This window comes from Sinocyclocheilus anshuiensis, unplaced genomic scaffold (genome assembly GCF_001515605.1).
Source record: "Sinocyclocheilus anshuiensis isolate Anshui unplaced genomic scaffold, SAMN03320099.WGS_v1.1 scaffold481, whole genome shotgun sequence".
In the NCBI taxonomy this organism is placed as follows: Eukaryota; Metazoa; Chordata; class Actinopteri; order Cypriniformes; family Cyprinidae; genus Sinocyclocheilus; species Sinocyclocheilus anshuiensis.
The window spans coordinates 1,410,670-1,429,300 of NW_015539907.1; the positions used below are offsets into that span (position 1 = coordinate 1,410,670).

The 18,631-nt window shown below is 40.3% G+C and overlaps 1 protein-coding gene across 1 annotated transcript in view; it reads left to right on the forward strand.

Moving 5' to 3' along the window:
- LOC107686332 (zinc finger protein 423-like) overlaps positions 1-18,233 on the forward strand; it is a 52,066-nt gene extending 33,833 nt beyond the window's left edge. The window contains exons 2-3 of the mRNA XM_016483299.1: positions 4,739-4,798; positions 18,064-18,233. Coding sequence (XP_016338785.1) covers positions 4,739-4,798; positions 18,064-18,233 — 230 coding nt within the window. The remainder of the gene's footprint in view (positions 1-4,738; positions 4,799-18,063) is intronic.
- Positions 18,234-18,631: the final 398 nt, after the last annotated feature.

An 18,631-nucleotide genomic window follows, 5' to 3' on the forward strand; every position in this document is an offset into this window, starting at 1 on the left:
TGAAATTGAAGTTATCAAACACTAAATTCTAAATTAAATATAGATGAACCCTTAAAGCTATAAAAGTTATGTTTTCCTCTTTTGTTCTTTGTCCTTTGATTAATAGACATCACAGCAGCTGGTTATGATGTTTTTTGGCTGTTATTTCTTTCATCATATTTTCTCTCAACTCTTTTTACCTTTTCTGACCCACTTCAGGTCTTAACGTCTCTATTAATGAGCTGACTAGTTAAATTGGGTGTGTTAGATGAGTGACAGTGCTGGGCTGCTCCAGGACAGTTTTGAAAACCATTTCAGAGACATGTTCTTAAATGTGACTCATATAAAATATATTAGTTTATTTCGCGCTTTGATATGAAAGGATACAGGCTACAGCGCGCGCAGCCGCCTTTGTGCGTGCAATTGAAGAGCACGCGCTGCGAGCACAGTACCGTTTCCGCGCTCGCTTGACTCGCACCTGGCGCTGAAGTGAAGAGGAGCACGCTGAAACGTCTCCCGTTCTCAGTCGTTCTGCGACTGAATAAATGCACTTCTTGTCAAGAGAAAAAGTGACAGATGCAGCAGTTGTGAGTGGGGTGGCCAACCCTAGCCCCGCCCCTGCGTTAATTGCATTAAATATTTTTAACGCGCTAAACTGAAAAAATTAATCGCCTGCGTTAACGAGCTAATTTTGACACAACTAATTCTTATATAAAATGATAAAACTTTAAAATAATTAGTATAATAATAATTATTATTAATTGTAATAATAATTACTATTTTAATGTCATGTTGATAATTAATTCATTATTTTGGCCATGTTGTGCAGGCATACAAACAAGCACATTAAACTTTAAAAGAAGAGCTTTAAAAAAAAACAAAAAAAACTTTTAATTGCAGAAAAATCAGCATTTTGTGCAGCCCTAACACCTCTCTTCAAGGAGCCACAGAATTTCAGGTATCTTTAATGTCTATAGCACAAATGTTACAGTATTAGTTGCTCGCTGTGGAACACAAAAGACAATATTTGAATGTTTCATCTTTTTTTAATATACATTTCAGAAGGGAAATTTTGACTTTTTGGACAAAAACTGCTGCTTTTTCAAAATATCATTTTACACAGATGATATGCATAGAGGTGAACTATCCCTTTAATACTTAGGGTTAGGGGTTTGTGTAAATCTCCAACCATGAATATAAGCAAGTAATCACCACTAATTATCTCTTCTTAAGGAAGGTAGAAGTTTTGTGTGGGTGTCTTGAGTGTACTTAGCACCTGCAGTGTAGGTTGGGTTTCTGGAGAGATACTGTACTTTCTGTGCATGTGTTTGTAAGTGTGTGCGGTTTTGTTGTATGAGTAGCAGCACTCATAGTGGATCTTACAGACTACCGGGAGCATACCATAAAGCCAGGGGGAGAGAAGCCCAGCCCTGCACAGTGGAGAACAAGAGAGCAAGATCTGACTAGAAAAAGCAGCATGATATCTCCCCTGATAAACAGTACAGCACCGCATCCAAGCGACTTAGGCCGGGAGAGAAACTATTCTGTGAACAGAGAAAGAACACACAAAAACAAACTTACAGTGAAGGGAAGAGATGGTCAGAGAAGAGTAGGAGAGCATCTAAGCTGGGTAGATGCATTCTGATTTTATCCTGATCAGGGCCACAGTAAGCAATTGCTGGGCTCGGTATAAAATGTTCATCACTGGCCCCACCATGATTGTATTCTGGTTGAACCCTCCCCCGCCATCCTGATTACAAATGACATGAGTTGCGCTGTGCTAAATGTGCAAGGTAAGATGCTGCCTGGCTGCAGTCATATTCATTTGTGAATTACAAACCAATTTATTGTTTAGTCTGACAAGTACTCAATATTTAAATCACACAAGTGTATTTTGCAATGTAATATACTCAGTTGGTAATTACAAATGTGTAATTTTTAAAATCCTTTTAGACTTTCTGATTTGCAGTGTTTTCATTCTTTATTTATAACACCCAAGATCCACTCAGAATCATAAGATTTAAAATAAAAAAATGTAAATAAATACTAAATAACTCTATAAAATTACATAAAGAATATAAATTGTGACAGAAACTGATTTAAATGTTCTCACAAGTTTTATTTTTTTTATTTTTAATTAAATTACATTTTATTTTATTTTATGTCTATTAAAATGTATAGTTCATTATACTAAATAAACTATTTAAAAATATTTATATTATTATTTAGTTTTGCTTTGTTTGCACACTTGTTAGAACTTGAACTAATGTTTAACCTGGGAAAACAAACTGAATTTAAATAAATAAATAGCTGTAAATTTAGTAGTTATATGTTTTTAATAATAATAATAAGAAGAAGAATACTTGAGCATGAGCAATAGTAAGCACCATAATTATTATTATTTAATGTGAAAAAAACAATACATTAAAATCGTCTTATTTTATTTGTTTTCATTTACATAATTTTCCAGGTTACACAATGATACATTTTTATATGGGCTTTCTTGAACATTTTAAAGCTGTTTTTCATTAGAGAACACTCAAGGGACACTATATCACCACATTTTGTGAAAGACCCAAGCACTTGATTTTTGTAGTCTGATTATGAATTGTAATTTTTTAATCTGTTTATGCGACAACACTTGAGGGACACCATATATGCCCACCATATTTTGTGACTGACCCAACCACTTGATTTTTGTAATCTGTTTATGAATTACATGTATTCCAGTTCTACTCAACACTGCCTCCAAGTCTGGAACAAGAATAAACAGAAGCAAAAATCCAGCCAAATGTCATTTTAGAGTGGGAATTTGAGTAATGGGGGGGAAAATGTGAGAGACTTAAACAAAGGACAAGAGAAAGGCAGAGAGGTGTGACGTATCCCTTGACTTTGAAAGGAGTGGAAGAGAAGACCTCAGTGTCCTGTTAGCAAAGGCCTTCTGTTGTTTCTGGGCTCAAACGATTGGCGTCCGGTAACAGGCCAGTCATTCTGACCTGGCTCGGCTCCTCGGGCCTTGACGGCAGGCTTTGCGCTGGAACTCCTGCCTGAAGCATTTGCGGTCCTGATATTCCACAGCACTGAGAGGGAAAACAGGGGCCTGTGGGCCTTGGCTTGGGAGTAGAATATGGAATAGGGAGATGGTAGTGGAGTCGAGTTCACACTGACCACCCTGCTGGGAGCAGCTTCAGCGAGGACGGTGTACGGTGGCCCAGACAGCACTTTCTGCAGTGGTGTGTGTGTGTGTTTTTCAGAGGAAAAGAGAGTCTGCGTGTAATTAAGGAACTGATAATGTGGAAGGAATGCAGTATGGCTGTTAGGGACAGTGTAGTTTGTGCCTTACTCTCTCTCTCTCCCTCACCTCCCTGTCTTTCTCTCCTTTTGTCTCTCATTTTTTCCCGCTTTCTCTGAGAGTCTTTTCCTAAGAGAAAGTGGGTTTAGTGAGACTGCAGTGATGCCCAATGCCAGTGGGAGCATATCTAACCACAATTTCCTTTACACAGAGCAGATTCAGTCTCTCTCTCGTGCTTTCTCTGGCTCTCTCTCTTTCTTGTTCCCACTTTTGTTTCTTTTCTCACATGAACTCTATTTAAAGGAACAGTTCACTCAAATAATAAACATCTATCATTTACTCACTCTCATATTAGTGTAAACTTGTATGACATTCATTCTCCTGTGAACAAAAGAAAAAAATTGCATTTACATCTATTTAGCAGAGACTGAAGGCGAAAGTGACTTAAGTGATATTAGGCAGAATGTTTTATTTTATTTTATTTTTATTTTTCATATTTTATATATATATTTCATTGTTTATTTTATTTTATTTTTAAGCTTGACTGCTCCAATCCCTATTTACTTTTATTATAACTGAAAAAGAGCAGTGTGTATTTTATTTTATTTTAAAGCTTGACTGCTCCAATCCCTATTGAATTTCAAAAAAACTCAAGGGTTTGAAACAACACGAGAGTGAGTAAATAATAACATAAGTTTAATTTTGGCTTAATTAACGCTTTAAATACTCATGTGGTTAGTTTGATAACATAATTATGTCTTAGCCCTTTTTGAACCTCATCATTGATGTTTATCTTTCCTGCTTTTTGTTCCTTATCTTCATGGACATTGTTCACCAAGTGTGAAGACTTCTACACTTAATAGTCCATTCATGCTGAAAAAGTGCTGTTATAAATTACTCTACATATTCCTTCATGCACTGATGCCTCTAATGTGGAGAGGTTACACAAATTACTGACTGTGTTTGTTGTTGAAAAGTTACAGTGTGTGTTTCCATTCTAGACTGTGTGCCAAAGTGCTTCCAGGCTACGGGGAGTTTTGTAGAGACCAGTAATGTGTGTGTGTGTGTGTGTGTGTGTGTGTGTGTTTATGGTGGTGAGGCTGTGGGGGGTGGTCCAAGTTCTTATTGTGTCCTGAACACTGCTGCTTCCTGTTTGTGTGCCAGTGGGGCTTCCTTCCTTGACTATGCCCAGGAAAACCTTCATCACACATACCTCCTCTCATCTCACTGCCTCCCGTTACCTGTTTTTGCACCTCCAAAATTAGCACATAGACAAACAAAGAGCACATACACACAATAAAGCCCTTTGATGTGCATCCAACAATCAGATCGAACACATCATAGGCTCACGATGGGCCGCCATTTATGTGGCGTGCTTCTGAGAAGAATGCCGAAAATGTTTGTGTGCCTGAAATGTGTGGTTTGGCTACACAAACGCTCTAATACGCTCTCTCTTTTTTTCGGTAGCGGTGGAAGAGGCCGAATCTACAGAGTGCGCCAGTGGTTGGGACTCCTCTGTACATACAGGTATGATTTCGCTAGCATGGCGTCCTGCACGATACATCCAACCCCCTGCGCCCTCGTAGACGACCTGCTGCATCACAATTGCTAATATCAATTCCACATGGCCTGCTGCCCTGCGCACAGAGGGAGGGAGGAAAGGAGGGTTTCATAAGACACAAGAGGATGGCGTCTAGGTGCATGTTGGACTGGAGGCTTAGAGGCGCTTCTTGTCTGAACATAAAGGCACTTTGCCACACTCAGAATGTAATATCGCACGACTTGACGAGTTTGATTACACCTCCTCTCTGAAGAGGAAAATTTCTATCTGGCAAAATCCAAGCAGGCTGTTTTAGATCGTACATCTTTCTGAATATTAGATTTTGCTTTTCAACCTATTACCTCAGAAGCCCTTTTCACTACTCGAGCGTTTTCAAACGAGGAGACGCATCTGTACGGATTTGGATGGGACGGGAGCGTGAAAATATTACCACAGCATCAACCGAGCTGCTTTTTTGGACTGCATGTTATCCAACAAACTACAGAGCTATGCATTTTTTTTTTTGGATTATGAATAAATTAGTCCTTGCACTGAAAGATACAGGATACAGTAGGGTGGGATGTGATAGCATTCACCTGTTGAGATTTGATTGGATTGTGAAAAGTTGTTTCTATATGACAGGTTAGTGGCAGGAGGGGGTGTTGACAGCCAAAAAGTAAGCTTGTTTTAAGTTATTTTAATGAAATATTACAAAGGCAAACTTTTTTATGCAGGAAAGTGTATTTAGAAGATAAATAGATTTCATGATCATTTTAAAGTTGCGATCTAACTCCAGATCATGTGGATTACTATCGACTGGATTACGTCTAGGAAATATTGTTTGAGCAACAGTAAATGTGACTGCACTTTAAGACTTCAAAATGCAGAAAAACACAAAAATATATATTTTTTTCCCCACTGGATGAATCTTTATGGGATCTAATCTTATCGATATGCAATTGAGGCCATTTCCCGGACCCGTTCCCCCTTCTCCCCATCATTTCCTGTCGTCCCTCTAGTATCCCTATCAATAAACATGTCTAAAAAGGCCTAAGTAAAATAATATATAGCTTTTATTGGAATCTTATTGGTCATAAGGGTATTAAAATCACTGAAGTCAGATATGGAGAGTGTGTTTGTGCTTTTGTAAGTGTGTGTATGTGCGTGTTTCATCCTGGTGAGCTCAGCAGAGAGAAGGGAGTAGGAGAGAGCGGCCCCCAGGGGCCTGAGGGGATGACGTGGGCCCCTCCTAACCGGCCCTGAGGGAGTGCTGCAGGGGTGCTGACTGAGGTCCTGGGTGGCTGCAATGTGCTGCGTGTGTGAGATACAGCAGGAAGGGGAGTCCCAGGGCTCTCGCTAAACCCTCCGCTCTGCCTCCCTGCACATTTGCTCGCACTAATCAGCCTTTTTTTTCCACCTCTGTTCCGGGTGGACTTGGTCGCATTCTGCATCACCTCCTCTTTCTTCCTTTCTCTTTCTTCTTTGTCTCCCTTTTTTTCCTTCTTTCTCTCAATCCCTTCCCCCTATCCATACTCTCTCCCGTGTTTGTTTGTGCTGCTGTGCTGGGGCTCAGGAGGCCGCTCGCCATCTCTTATTTAAAAAGATAAAAAAACCTTCCTTCCTTTTATTCCCTAGGAGATGATGTCGACAAGGACACTGGCAGGCTTTTCCTGGTATTAAATTCACTTCGTCCCCCCCCCCATGCTCCCTGAGATAGAAAAACAACCCGTCCCTCCCTGGCCCAGAGGGGAAGAAGAGAAGGAAAGGAGAAAAGAGAGAAAATGAGCCAGGTCTGACACTTGTCAACATATAGGACATCGTCTGACGCACACTTGCAGGGATCAGGTACATTATTACTCACACACACATCGACGCACACAAGCACCCAATTTGTGTGCGTGTCCCCGACTATGATTCATTGTGGAAAAAGGCTGCTCATATCCCTGTGCGCTGGCCGATAGGGGCTGTAATGGTCTTGAATTGAATTATTTTATTAATTTCCTCCCTCAGCTATTGGTGGGCCGGCAGGACCTCTCAACGCAGCCAATCGGATGGCTCTGTCTGCTCTCCCTCGGTCTCACCCACACTGGGCGAGTCATTGTGACCTCACCCGTAAATGTGAGCTTTTTGGTCACCTGTGTATTCCTCAGGCAGAAAGGGAGCTGTTGTGTTCTGGTTTTATTTGGCAGCGGGGCACCGAACCAGGCCTATTTATGACCCTCTTAATAGCCTATGCTGTCAAACTCGGCACACGTTAAACTTTTGTCGAGGCCAGAATGAAAGAGGGAGAAAGAAAGGTATGTGCTGCAGTCAGTGCAGTACAGAGCAGAGCTGTTTTTGGAGGCTTGGTTGGGCCAGAAGTTCAGATTGTTACCTGCCTACAAATTTTCATTTCATCCAGTTTAAATGTATATTAAACAAGAAATCAGACTTTTTTAAACTGACTAATCAGTGTTAAGGAAAGGCCTGATCTTAGTCAGATGCCTTTCTTGAGGAGCGTTTACATGAAATGTGTTCCTGAAGGGTCTCAACACTTCAATTAAAGTCAGATTATTGTTACCTTGTTTTTTATTTATTTATATTTTTTTACATTCCCCAAAAGTTTGCCATCAGTAAGAGATTTTCTTAAGAGGATAGATACATTAATACAATAATAAGTGACAGCTAAGACGTTGTTACAAAAAAAATAAAAAATAAAATAAGTCACAGCTAAGACTTTGTTACAAAAAATTCAAATAAAGTTAAAATAAATGCTGTTATTTTGAACTTTATATTCATCAAATTCCTGTAAAAACATAGAACTAAGTTCTATGTTCTAAAAAAAGTTCTAAAATTTGAATTTAATTTAGAAAACAAGTAAATTGTGATAACATTTACCAATAGTACTGTTTTTACTGTATTTTTTAATCAAATAAATGCAGCTAAAATATTTATTAATTTCAGTCAGTCAACAGTAATAATAATAAATTATTATTTTTTTTTTTTTACAAATTTGTAACTTTTTTTTATTTTACAACTCCATGAAAGCATTTATTTTCTCCCCAATTTCTCTAGAAAATGATGGTATAAGGTGTAAAATATTTACATTGATTTGTTTGATGCTTTCAAGCCTATCTCAATTCATTCATACAGATTTGCTAGAACCAGCTCTGTAACAATCTTGCTGACATATTTGAATCACTTACTACACAACATTAGCCCAATTAGGCAAGCAGTAGTTCGGTTTGGCTCATAACTGACCATTTTTTGTTTGGTCCTACCAGAGGCGGACAAAATACTCAACTCCATTACTTGAGTGAAAGTACAGATACTGCTGGTCAAATATTACTCTATTACAAGTAAAAGTTGTAAAGACAGATTTTTACTTGAGTAAAAGTACAGAAGTACTTGCTTTTAAAAGTAAATTTCCTTTTTTATGTCAATGCACTGTTTTATTATTGTTGTATGTACCAGTAATACTCGCAATACTTCTGAAGCAACTTACAATACATTACACCTACTGAATACACTGACTAGCTTGTAGTATCTTTGGAATAAAGAGCTTTTAGAATGTTAAAACCCTATGGGGGTACAATACTCAAGTAAATGTACTTAGTTACTGTCCACCTCTGGGTCCTACTGAGGCAACTGTTGAGAACCAGAGGACTGGCGAGATCTGTTAGATGCACACAGAGTGAAATATCAGTCAGTCTCCTGGCCCCTGCACATGCTCTGTCCCCTCTGGAATCTAACCTGAGCTGGATTCAGCCATGTATTCTCCGTTTGTTGGCTGGGAACGAGGGATGAGAGGAGGGGAGGGTGGGAGGAGGACAGGAGCGAGCGATGATGACCGTCGGCTACATCGCAGCCCCAAAATGGCCTTCTTTCTCCATGATGCAGTGGGCAGTTTAGAAAAGAGGACACAACCAAGAGATCCATCTCTCTATCCCTCAAGTGCTTTTGTGTGTCTTCCTCTCTCTCCGTTTATGTCTGTCTCGCTCTCTCATTTGTGTCCCTCTCTATTTTTCTTCATCTCCTTGCACGAACCTCTGGAGGTCCATAATATATTTTTAATTTCCCCAAGGCAGCGACAGGAAAACAGTTTTAATGTGTGAAGAGGAGGTGTGTGTCTCTGTGTGTGTATGCATTAGCATGTCACCGCGCGTGTATATTTCTGCGTCGTAGTGTGTACGCGAGGTTCGCTTGTCGACTTGCGGAACCACGGGCTGGAACAGGTGATGGCATCGGTGAGCAGCTGTACGACTGTTTGTGTGTTTTTGTGATTTAATTCCCATCCTTCCATGATGCGCTCTTTCATCATCTCCAACTCTTTCTTTTTTTTTTTCTTTTTCTTTCTTTCTTTTTGTGTGTCTGGGTGCACGAGCATTGGGTGCTGGGTCTGTAGAGGAGGGGAGACTGGTACAGTGTGGCTGGCAAGCGGGGTCCCGAGGGGCCGTGCGGTATTGTGGAAACACAGCTAGCGGAGGCCAGCGGAGCCAGAGAGAGAGGTCTGCTTGCTTTAAATAGGTCCCGTGTTTACCGCGTTAGGCCCTGCACTCCCCCGAGAGACCACGTGCACGCACTGCACCTGCTCAAGCACTGGGCCATCAGGGGCCCTTGTCCCAACTCCAAACCGGAATACGCACAGTGCGGATGTAGATGTACCATACATGTGGCCTTATAGCTAGTGGTCAGCCAACATGGGTTATTTAATGGCTCATGGCAATTTATGGAGGGCAGAATGACCAGTATATTTATCAATATATATATACTCAAGATTATATATGTCAAGATTGTTGGCTGATACTAATAATCTCAAATTAGCAAAAATTTTCAGATTAATCAGATTTGTGACTCTTTATTTTATTTTATACAATTTACTTGACTTCATTTTGACAAGATAGCTACATGCTATTGTTCAATTTTAATTTGTTAGTGTTAAAATTAATATTTAAGAAGAGTATATTCAGTAGCATAGTAGCTGTTGTTGAAACTGATGTTAAGTATTGTGAAAATTCACTGAAAATGCTATCAGCTTCTGTCATTTTAGTATTGTAACAACATTAATCATTACATATAACTCTTCTGCATGGACTGTATACCCCCTAAGGTACAATAGGGTGCAAATCCGTCATTGTTTGAAGCTGCTGGTGCCATGGAGTCCATATTAAACCTGGATCGCCAGTGTCTTGACGCGGTCCAACATCATTAATGTTTTCTATCAGAGAGTGTGTCTGTGCCAGTTTTCAGGGACAGGATGAGTGATGGATTTCGACAGGTAGGCTGTGTTCATGTGATGAGATCAGACATCTCTAATCAAGCTCAGAGCAGCACTACAATTCCTTTGGTCTCTCTGACTAATGCAGCCTTGATCTGGTTTACATTTGGCCACGTCTGGTTCGAGTGTGTGTTCGTGTGTGTGTGTGTATTTGGGGTGTAGTTGAAAGACAGCCTTGTGCTTTAATGTTTTCATAGGAAAAAAGTCTTGTTGAAGTTGGAGCTGATATTTTTCCAGTACAGCACAGCACTCATTCTTTTGTTGGGGTTTAGTTGTATTCTGATGTGTGTGTGTACCTCTTCTTGCCTCCTGTTACTTGTACGACACACAACTTCTCTTCTGATCTCTGTTTCTGTCTCCTGCTTTCCTCTCTCCATCGGATTACACCCGAGTATGACCTCATATGTGGATTTCCCCTTTTAGTACTTTGAAATAATCAAACATACATTCTATTGCGCTTAAACGCACACACGGTACAGCATAACTAAGAGCAGACACAGTGGCGGAAGGGGAAATGGAGTTTTAAGGGTTCTGGTCATAAGAGTACCCTAGCTAAGGTCTCAAAACGTTTTAGCCAAGTTGCTGACTTGCTGTCTTGGTGAAGCAAAACCCACAATGCAAAATGGAAAGCTTTTTATTGCATTATTTAAAGATCACATGAAATCAAAATCGGACATTTGTTGCTTTTAGTCCATGTCTTTTAGCATCTATATGCTAGTGCACTCTCTTGACTCTTTTAGTTAATATACGCAATTACATTTTACGTTATTTTTTTTATTTGTTTTGTTTTCAGGATACAAATGAAAAAGTTTGACTCATAGTGTGTTTGCTTATTCATTTTGTTCAATCAGACATTTTTATCCAAAATTCAACTCAGAAAAAAACTGCACTTGTCATGCAGATTAATGTTATTTTATATTTAACATTTATTGTGCACGGTGGGCGATTAGGAAGACAACATAGTTGTGCCGTTAGATCTGTGGACACTTAGTGGCACTAAAGCATCTTCTTGATTCTTTGTTGCTTTGTCATTTTGTTGTTCCTCCCGTCGGTTTGGAGGATGCCTTGTGGTGTCCATTAAGGGCAGCATCACACCAATGCTAATTATTTCCCACTCTCATGATGGAAGCTGCACCACACTTAAAAAAAAAAACAAAACACATATCAACCTAACGAGGGGTAATTAGCAGGTCCCTGTAAGGCGGGGCTGTGCTCGGCAACATGACTGCTCTGTGGATTCTGCTAATTCACTTCTCCTCATCTAATTACCCCACACAAACATGGCTGTTTGTCTTTCCTGAGAGAGAAAGTGTGTGGGGTGGGTTTGGTATCTTGGCGATTGTACCCCCCCCCACCTCCTCAAAACCACCGCCACTATCTCACACATGCATGACCTGAGACTCAACCTTATGTAAAACAAACACAACCCTGTTTAATATAAAGAGTAAGAAAGGGCTATTAGTAGAACTATGCATATTATACAATATCATAAGGAAAAACAATCATTAATATATAATGATAATGATAAACTGCTGAAATCAGAGTTTCAGTAAGACCATGTTGTAAGTGCATGTGGTTTAAAAAGTTGGCCAAGCTTTATTAATATTAATATTTTTTCTTTTGCATTAGAATATGCAATCTACCATTTTTAGAAAGGATGCCGACCCTTGGGACTGCATTTAATGACTGCAACTCTTGAGCACCATTGAATTACTTAGTAACGTATGAATATGAATATTTCTTCTGTTAAAAATCGCTGAAGCTATTTTTGAGACAATTTTTTGAAGCATCTTTTTACGTATGTGCAAATGGGTATGTCTTAGAATTGGAAATGAAACTTTTTATTCAGTCAGCTGCAATTCTTGAGACATACTTAAAAAAAAAAAAAAAAGGAAAAATGTTTTGTTGTTGTTTCCCCCCAACATTTTTTAATTGTAATTTTTTTTACTTGAATGTATAATCAGTTTTGAAGGTATACATGTGTGTATGTTAAAGTGATAGATCATGAATGAATATATATTATAAAATGTTTTTCTATTTATTACTTTTTATTTATAAAAACAGTAAGGAATGGACCCTTTTCACAAGACTGTGATGATACGTTTCAATGGTCATCAGCATCATAAATCCTCTAAATTTTTTTATATTTAGATTTTTAAAAAAATGTATGCACATTTAAAACACTATACATTGTATTATATCACATGTATCAAATTACAAAAAAACTATTTAATGCTAATGTGAGGGTGTTTTTAATGCAGCGTCTATGGGAGGGATGGTAAATTTGACATCGTTCTCTCTTCTGACTGCCGTTATCAGTCTCTGTCTGCTTTCGAAGTTAACCCAACTATGACGACTTCCGCTGCTGAGAAACCCGGAAATGTGAAAAAGGTCTATACCGACTAGCTAGACTCGAGGTTAGGCTCAAACCGAGTCCAATTTGAGCACCAAGCAGATGTGTAGCTCTGACAGTACTATACAATTATGTACACGCTCACTTTTTGAGAATAATGAGTAAGTTTGTTAATTAAGAGTGAATTTGTGTGTGTGTTCGTTGTACGTTTATAATACCCTTGTGTAGTGCGTTTATGTTGTTTGTATCTGTTGTGTAGGTTTATGGTGGGTAAATGTGTGTGAGTTTTTGGTGCTGGGACAGGCTGTCTCTTAGAGATAATGGCCCGCAGAGTGAGGGACAGGGACTCCAGCTGGCTGTGAGAGAGTGAGGTGGGCTCCGGGCACATCCCCTGCTGAGGACCCCCAAACACTCATTAACACATCGCTCTTGCACATGAAAGAGGACAGCAGCACGCACCCTAACTTAAAGTATTGATAAAATACTCTCTCACATATATGGACAAATGTGGGGTGGAAAGTGTTCGCCACCTGGGACAGCAAAGTCTCAAAAGAGCATGTGTGTATTTGGTGAAAGTCTTTGTCATCAACATACCAAGGTCATTATTCTCAAAAACTACAGTAATCACTTCTACTCTGATAAATGGAGCTTTCAATCAAGTTCGCAACACCGTTGTCCACTCACTAACCCTCACCAAACACGCACACACAGAAGCGTTGTGTCTCTTTGGCTTGTTTCTCACCTAGCCCTCTCACAGTAGAGGGAGTCTAGGCCCTGTTGTGAGGTATGCCAGTGTGTGCGTCTGTCCTCCAACTCGTTGCAAAAGGACACTGAAGGGACAAAATTGCCCCCCATACTCATCTGAACCACAACAGCCCACCTGAAGCACAACATTATAAAAATATTAAACACCACATTATGTCGCTAACACATTTCTACTACATTAACAACACAGATAGCAGCTCACTTACCACAGACTTGCTAGCTTGACAGCTATTACAGTAATGAAACAAAAATATCAGCACGGTTTCTGTCAGGAGCGGCGTGTGCTGGAGATATATGTTAGCGGAGTATGGAGCAGAGCGGAGAATTATTTGAGCGCTAAGAATATATCCGAGAACATAAAAAAACAGTTCTTTTGAATGACTTCCTTTTAAAATCTTTAGTCTCTTTGGATGGTATTCTCAACAGCCCAGATTTCATTGAGCTTGACCATGCCACAGTCAGCCTGTGTTTAAAAATTCAGAATGATTCTGCTTAGCCTGTTTGCCTTGACCTTAAGTCACTTCTAGGTTTTGCCTGTGAGGGCGTTAAAGGGAAAGTGTAGCTAAAATCTGTCATTACTTGCTCTCATGTTGAAAGCTGTATGGCTTTCTTCTTAGGAACACAAAAGGAAAAATGTGTGCTTTTTACTCTTTTCAGTCCAGCTGCAATTGGAACTGGAGCTCTCAAGCTTCAAAAAGGACACAAAAACACATAGAAGTACCTAAAGTGTGGTCCATAATGGCTCATATGCTTTATTTCAAGTCTTTTTTAAATCATACAATCACTTTTTTTTGTGAAAAACTGGTTAAAATGTAAGCAATGGATCATTCAATTTCAAATTATTCGATTCAATTTTCAGAACTAGTCTGAATGATTTGTTAATGAAATTAGACTTGCAGACCCAATGATTTAGGGAAGAACATCAGTAAAAAAAAACTTACATTTTTGTCTTTTGGTGCAAAAAGGTATTGTATGGTACTTTTATGGTTCTTTTATGTCCTTTTTGAAGTTCCCATTTTATTGTAAATGTAAGCAAAGGAGCATATGTCTTCCCTTTTTCTCACAGAACAAAGTCATATGGCAAAAACATTGGTGAGGGTGAGCAAATAACTGTTATTTTTTATGTATCCTATCCCTTTAAACATTTCCACCATCAAATGCACAAAAATAAAAAGCGAGGTGCTTTGGGTGAACCCCAATCTCGAAACGTTCATGGACCTCACCTCGATCCCTGCCCCACCCCATGTCCATCAGCCTCTCTTCACACCATGCGTCGTGTTTATGCACACGTTTGCGCTCGTGTGTGTTTGTCAAGGCCGCGGTCGGAGGTGGAACGACCGCAGCTGAGGTGCGTGATGCGTGTGTATCAATCTTCTACTGCAGAGAGAGAAATGGAGCCCTGTAATAACGGTGGCCCTGCACTCTAATGGAGTGTGTTCTGGAGGGCCCCCTCTAGAGACTCCCCTCCCCTCTTCCCTCCTGAGAGGGCATACGCTTACGGGAAAGGAGGGGGAAGAGACACAGTAATGAAAGGAAGATGCAAAAAGAGAATGAAAAAGAAGGATGGAGAAGTTTAAAAGGCAGGTTAGCGGTGTCGAGCGCTCCGCCGGCCAGTTTTATCCTCGTTTCTGTGTACGCCAGCAAGCCCCGCTTACGACCAGAGAGATGGAGGGATGGAGAGAGGAGAAGGGTAGGGAAAGGCCCCCTCCTGCTCCTCCCTCGTTGCCATGGTAGCAGGTTGTGCTGGCATGTGCCTTGGTTGGCAGTGCCTGTACCTCTGGCATGAGGGTACCTGGGGGAATCAGGGTGTGTGTGCAAGTGTGTGTGATTGAGTGAGGAGAGGTAGGGAGTGTTCGAGGGTTACTGCCACCATCCATTTTCCCCGAGATTAGAAGCTCTCATGGATGAAATAGTGTAGTTAATGCACATTTTGTGTGTTTGCGGGTGTGTGTATGTGTGTAACCACTGCTCAGGGCTCTATCAGTGTAGTGTCAGTTAGGGGCCGTTCTCCTCCCTGTCCAGACGGTGCTCTCACCACTGGACAGATGGCCATACCCTTCCTACCCCCTCGCCCAGCCTGCACCACCCTCCAAACCACCACGACGCCCCCACCTTCACCCCCACCTCTCTACCCTCTGCTCTGGTGGGGGCGAAATAAACTAGAGCACCTCATCACTTCCTTATCCAAATGCCCCTCCAGATACCGAGCCCACCGGCCCCCCCTCACCCATCTCCACCTGCAGTCCGGACTGGGCCGGGGCCCAAAGCGAGGCCCAGGCTCTCCTCTGGCTAGGCTCCGATCCGCAGGCCCCATTAGCGTGGGCTGCTGCGGCGCGCCGTAATGCAGCACCAGGCCTGGCCAAATTAGAGCTGATCAGAATGTGTGGAGCACAGGAATGGCCACCTCCTGCTTCTCTCTGATTGCACAAGTCCAGGATGATTAGACAGGATGTTAAGCCCGGGGGAGCCGGTGTGCAGCCCTCCCTCTCTCCGGCCCCCACTTCCTCCCTCCTCTTTCCCGCTCCCTCTGCCCTCATGTTTCCTCCTTTCCCTGCTCTTTTTCCCAGCTCCTCGGTTTCCCTTGTTGCCGATGTTGTTTTTTTACTGCCTATTTGATTTCTTTTATTCAGTAACACGTTTCATATTCTTTTCCATTTCAGTGTATTGGAGCTGATCGCACTTACACGTGAAATGGAAAACTGGTTGCGTATTGCATCAGAAGTTGCGTTAACTAAACGCATTCCATCATTTAACACATTTGAAAAACATTGATGGATAATTCAGTCATTCCTGTTGTGCGCTATTGCATTTAGATACATTGCCAGTGAAGGATGCTATTAGGGAATAAAAGTGAAAAACAGTGTTTTAAAGCTCCCTCGCGTTTGGATAGACTGGAATTGACATGAGCGCGGATTTAGGGATTGAAACGAGAGATTTCAAGTGTAGTCCAGTGGAATAATTTATGGGATATTGATTATAAAGTCAGGTGACCTGATCGTTTGCCCTCTTGTTCACATTTAAGTCATGATGAAACGGAAGTAGCGACAGATCTTTTATTCCATTTTGCATATCTATATCTGTAGGGTTTTGGTTTTATCCATCAACGGATCTCAATGCGATCTTGCAGTCAAATCATAAAAGGGTGAATTTGAATGATTTTGTTATATATTATTTGTGACATATGCGGATAACAAAACATATTAGCATTGACACTTTTGCAGAGTGTGGTCAGAATGGTATCTGACTTCCTCCATATGTGGTCTAGGTAATCACAATGCAATCACATGGCTTTTAAAGTGGTCAAGTGCTATCCAATTGTGATCCGACCACCAAAAGCGCATGTTAATGGCAGGTGTGACGGGGGCCTTTGTGTCTTAATTTGGATAAATCTTATCATGTTCTCTTTGCTCTCATTCTGTCTCGCAATCTCTTACCACCCCACATTTTGTACGCCACCTTGTCTCTCTTCCTCGGTCTCTCTCTCTTTCCCTCTCACTCAATCTTGCTCTCTCCTCCCTCTTCCTCCAGTCTCGTGTGTAGTCCTTTCAGCGTAGAGCCTTTAATGTGATAATAAGGTGTGAAAATGGAGCCACAATGGCGGAAGGAGGATTGCAGTGGCAGATTTCTCCACTGGTCCTTACTGTGTGCCACGAGTGACTGGGTGGCTTGCGCTCAAGCGGCTCTCGAAGCCTCGGGCCCCTCTCTTACACTTCAGTCTAGCAGCGCGTGGGAGCTTTGATGTTGTTTTGACTCAGACTAGACACACTTAGGGTTGAGATTTATGCTAAGAGGCTGAGAAACGTGATCTCTTTTAGGTCATTTTTAACAGTGGGGTTTTTCCAGTAATGTATTGCATTTTCTAGCAATTAGTGACTCTCAAATATAGAATTGGGAAGTTGAATTGATTCAAGTGAATTGGTTCTTGTAAATGATTCTTTACCTCATATGCAGCATTGGAATGTATGATTCATTCTAGTGAATTGGTTCATCTTAACTTCTACTCTCTTTCTCTCTCTCAAATGTAGATTTGTAGAGCGAGTCTTATTGGTATATTCTTTCTGTAACATTTGGAAAGTTTGATTCATTCTAGTGAATTGGTTAATCCTAAATGCTACTCTCTCTTTCTTTCTCTCCCTCTCTCAAATGTAGATTTGTAAACTCTTATTGGTTTTTTCCTGCATATTCTTTATGTAACATTTGGAAAGTTTGATTTATTCTAGTAAGTCAATCATTTGGATCATTAAATGAAGCATAAAATGATTCACTGATCTGAATTCCTGCACAGTAATTTTTTACTAAAAATAGCTTTTTATGTAAAATCAAGTTAAATGATGCTGTTCAACACTATATTTGACTATTTTTATTCGTCTAGATTTATATATATATTTTTTTAGATTTATATTTTTGATTTCTAGTCATTTTTTATTATTAGTTCAATTTTGACAGCAACGCAATCAGTTCATTCAAACCTCAATGTGCTTGAGAATAAAGTTTTAATAACATATATGTTTGTGTGTGTATTTATGTATGTCGTCTGTGTGAATATGTATATGAATACTTCTTTTTCAAAAAAGTAACTTGACTTTAGTTTAGACTTAAGTTCTGTCTTGGCAACCTGCAGTCTCAAAATAGCTTCCCCAACACCAGATACAACCTGCTTGTATTTATTATTTTTTTTATTGATTTAAGTTTTGACAAGTACAGTAAGTTTTGCTGCCCGTGACATTTGCAAAAGCTCTGCATCAGCACATATATGAAGTACAACACATAACAGGCCAGAAATAATTATTAAAGTTTGATTCACCTGTCAATAGCAATCCCTTAACCTCACATCTTGCCCCTTTCTCTCTGCGGTGCGTGTGTGTGTATATACATAGATGCAGCAGTATCAGAGCGAGACTCTGATAGAAAGGAGAGCCGGGCGGCGGGTGAGGACGGAGAACAGAGTGTGACCAGTCATGATGAGAGGGTGGGAGAGGAGGATTTAGATGACGACTCCATCTTCACCTGTGACAACTGCCAACAGGACTTTTCTCGACTGTCTTGAAAGAAGTGTCAGTTTAATGTGTCTCTTGTATGTTTACTTTTGTAGATTGCCTCTACAATTTTTGAGTTAGACTTATAAATGAATGATTGTTGCTTAAGACAAGCCTTTTTACCTACAATAATCATGCAACTTATCAAAAATACAAATAATTTTGCATTATATTTATGGGTGAGACTACCTGTTTATCCTGTACAATAGCAGACGGTGGAGTGTTTGGTAAACCTACTTGAAAACAGTCATTATTTTTTGCAATTTCGTGTGGCTACACTATTGGCACAGAAATTCTACATGGCTTTAATTTCTTATTTCTGATCAAAATCATATTGGCAGGAGGCAGAAGTTGGTATAGTTTTCACGGTGGTGGGGTTGCTCAGAGGCCGTTGGCTGTTCTGGAGTCA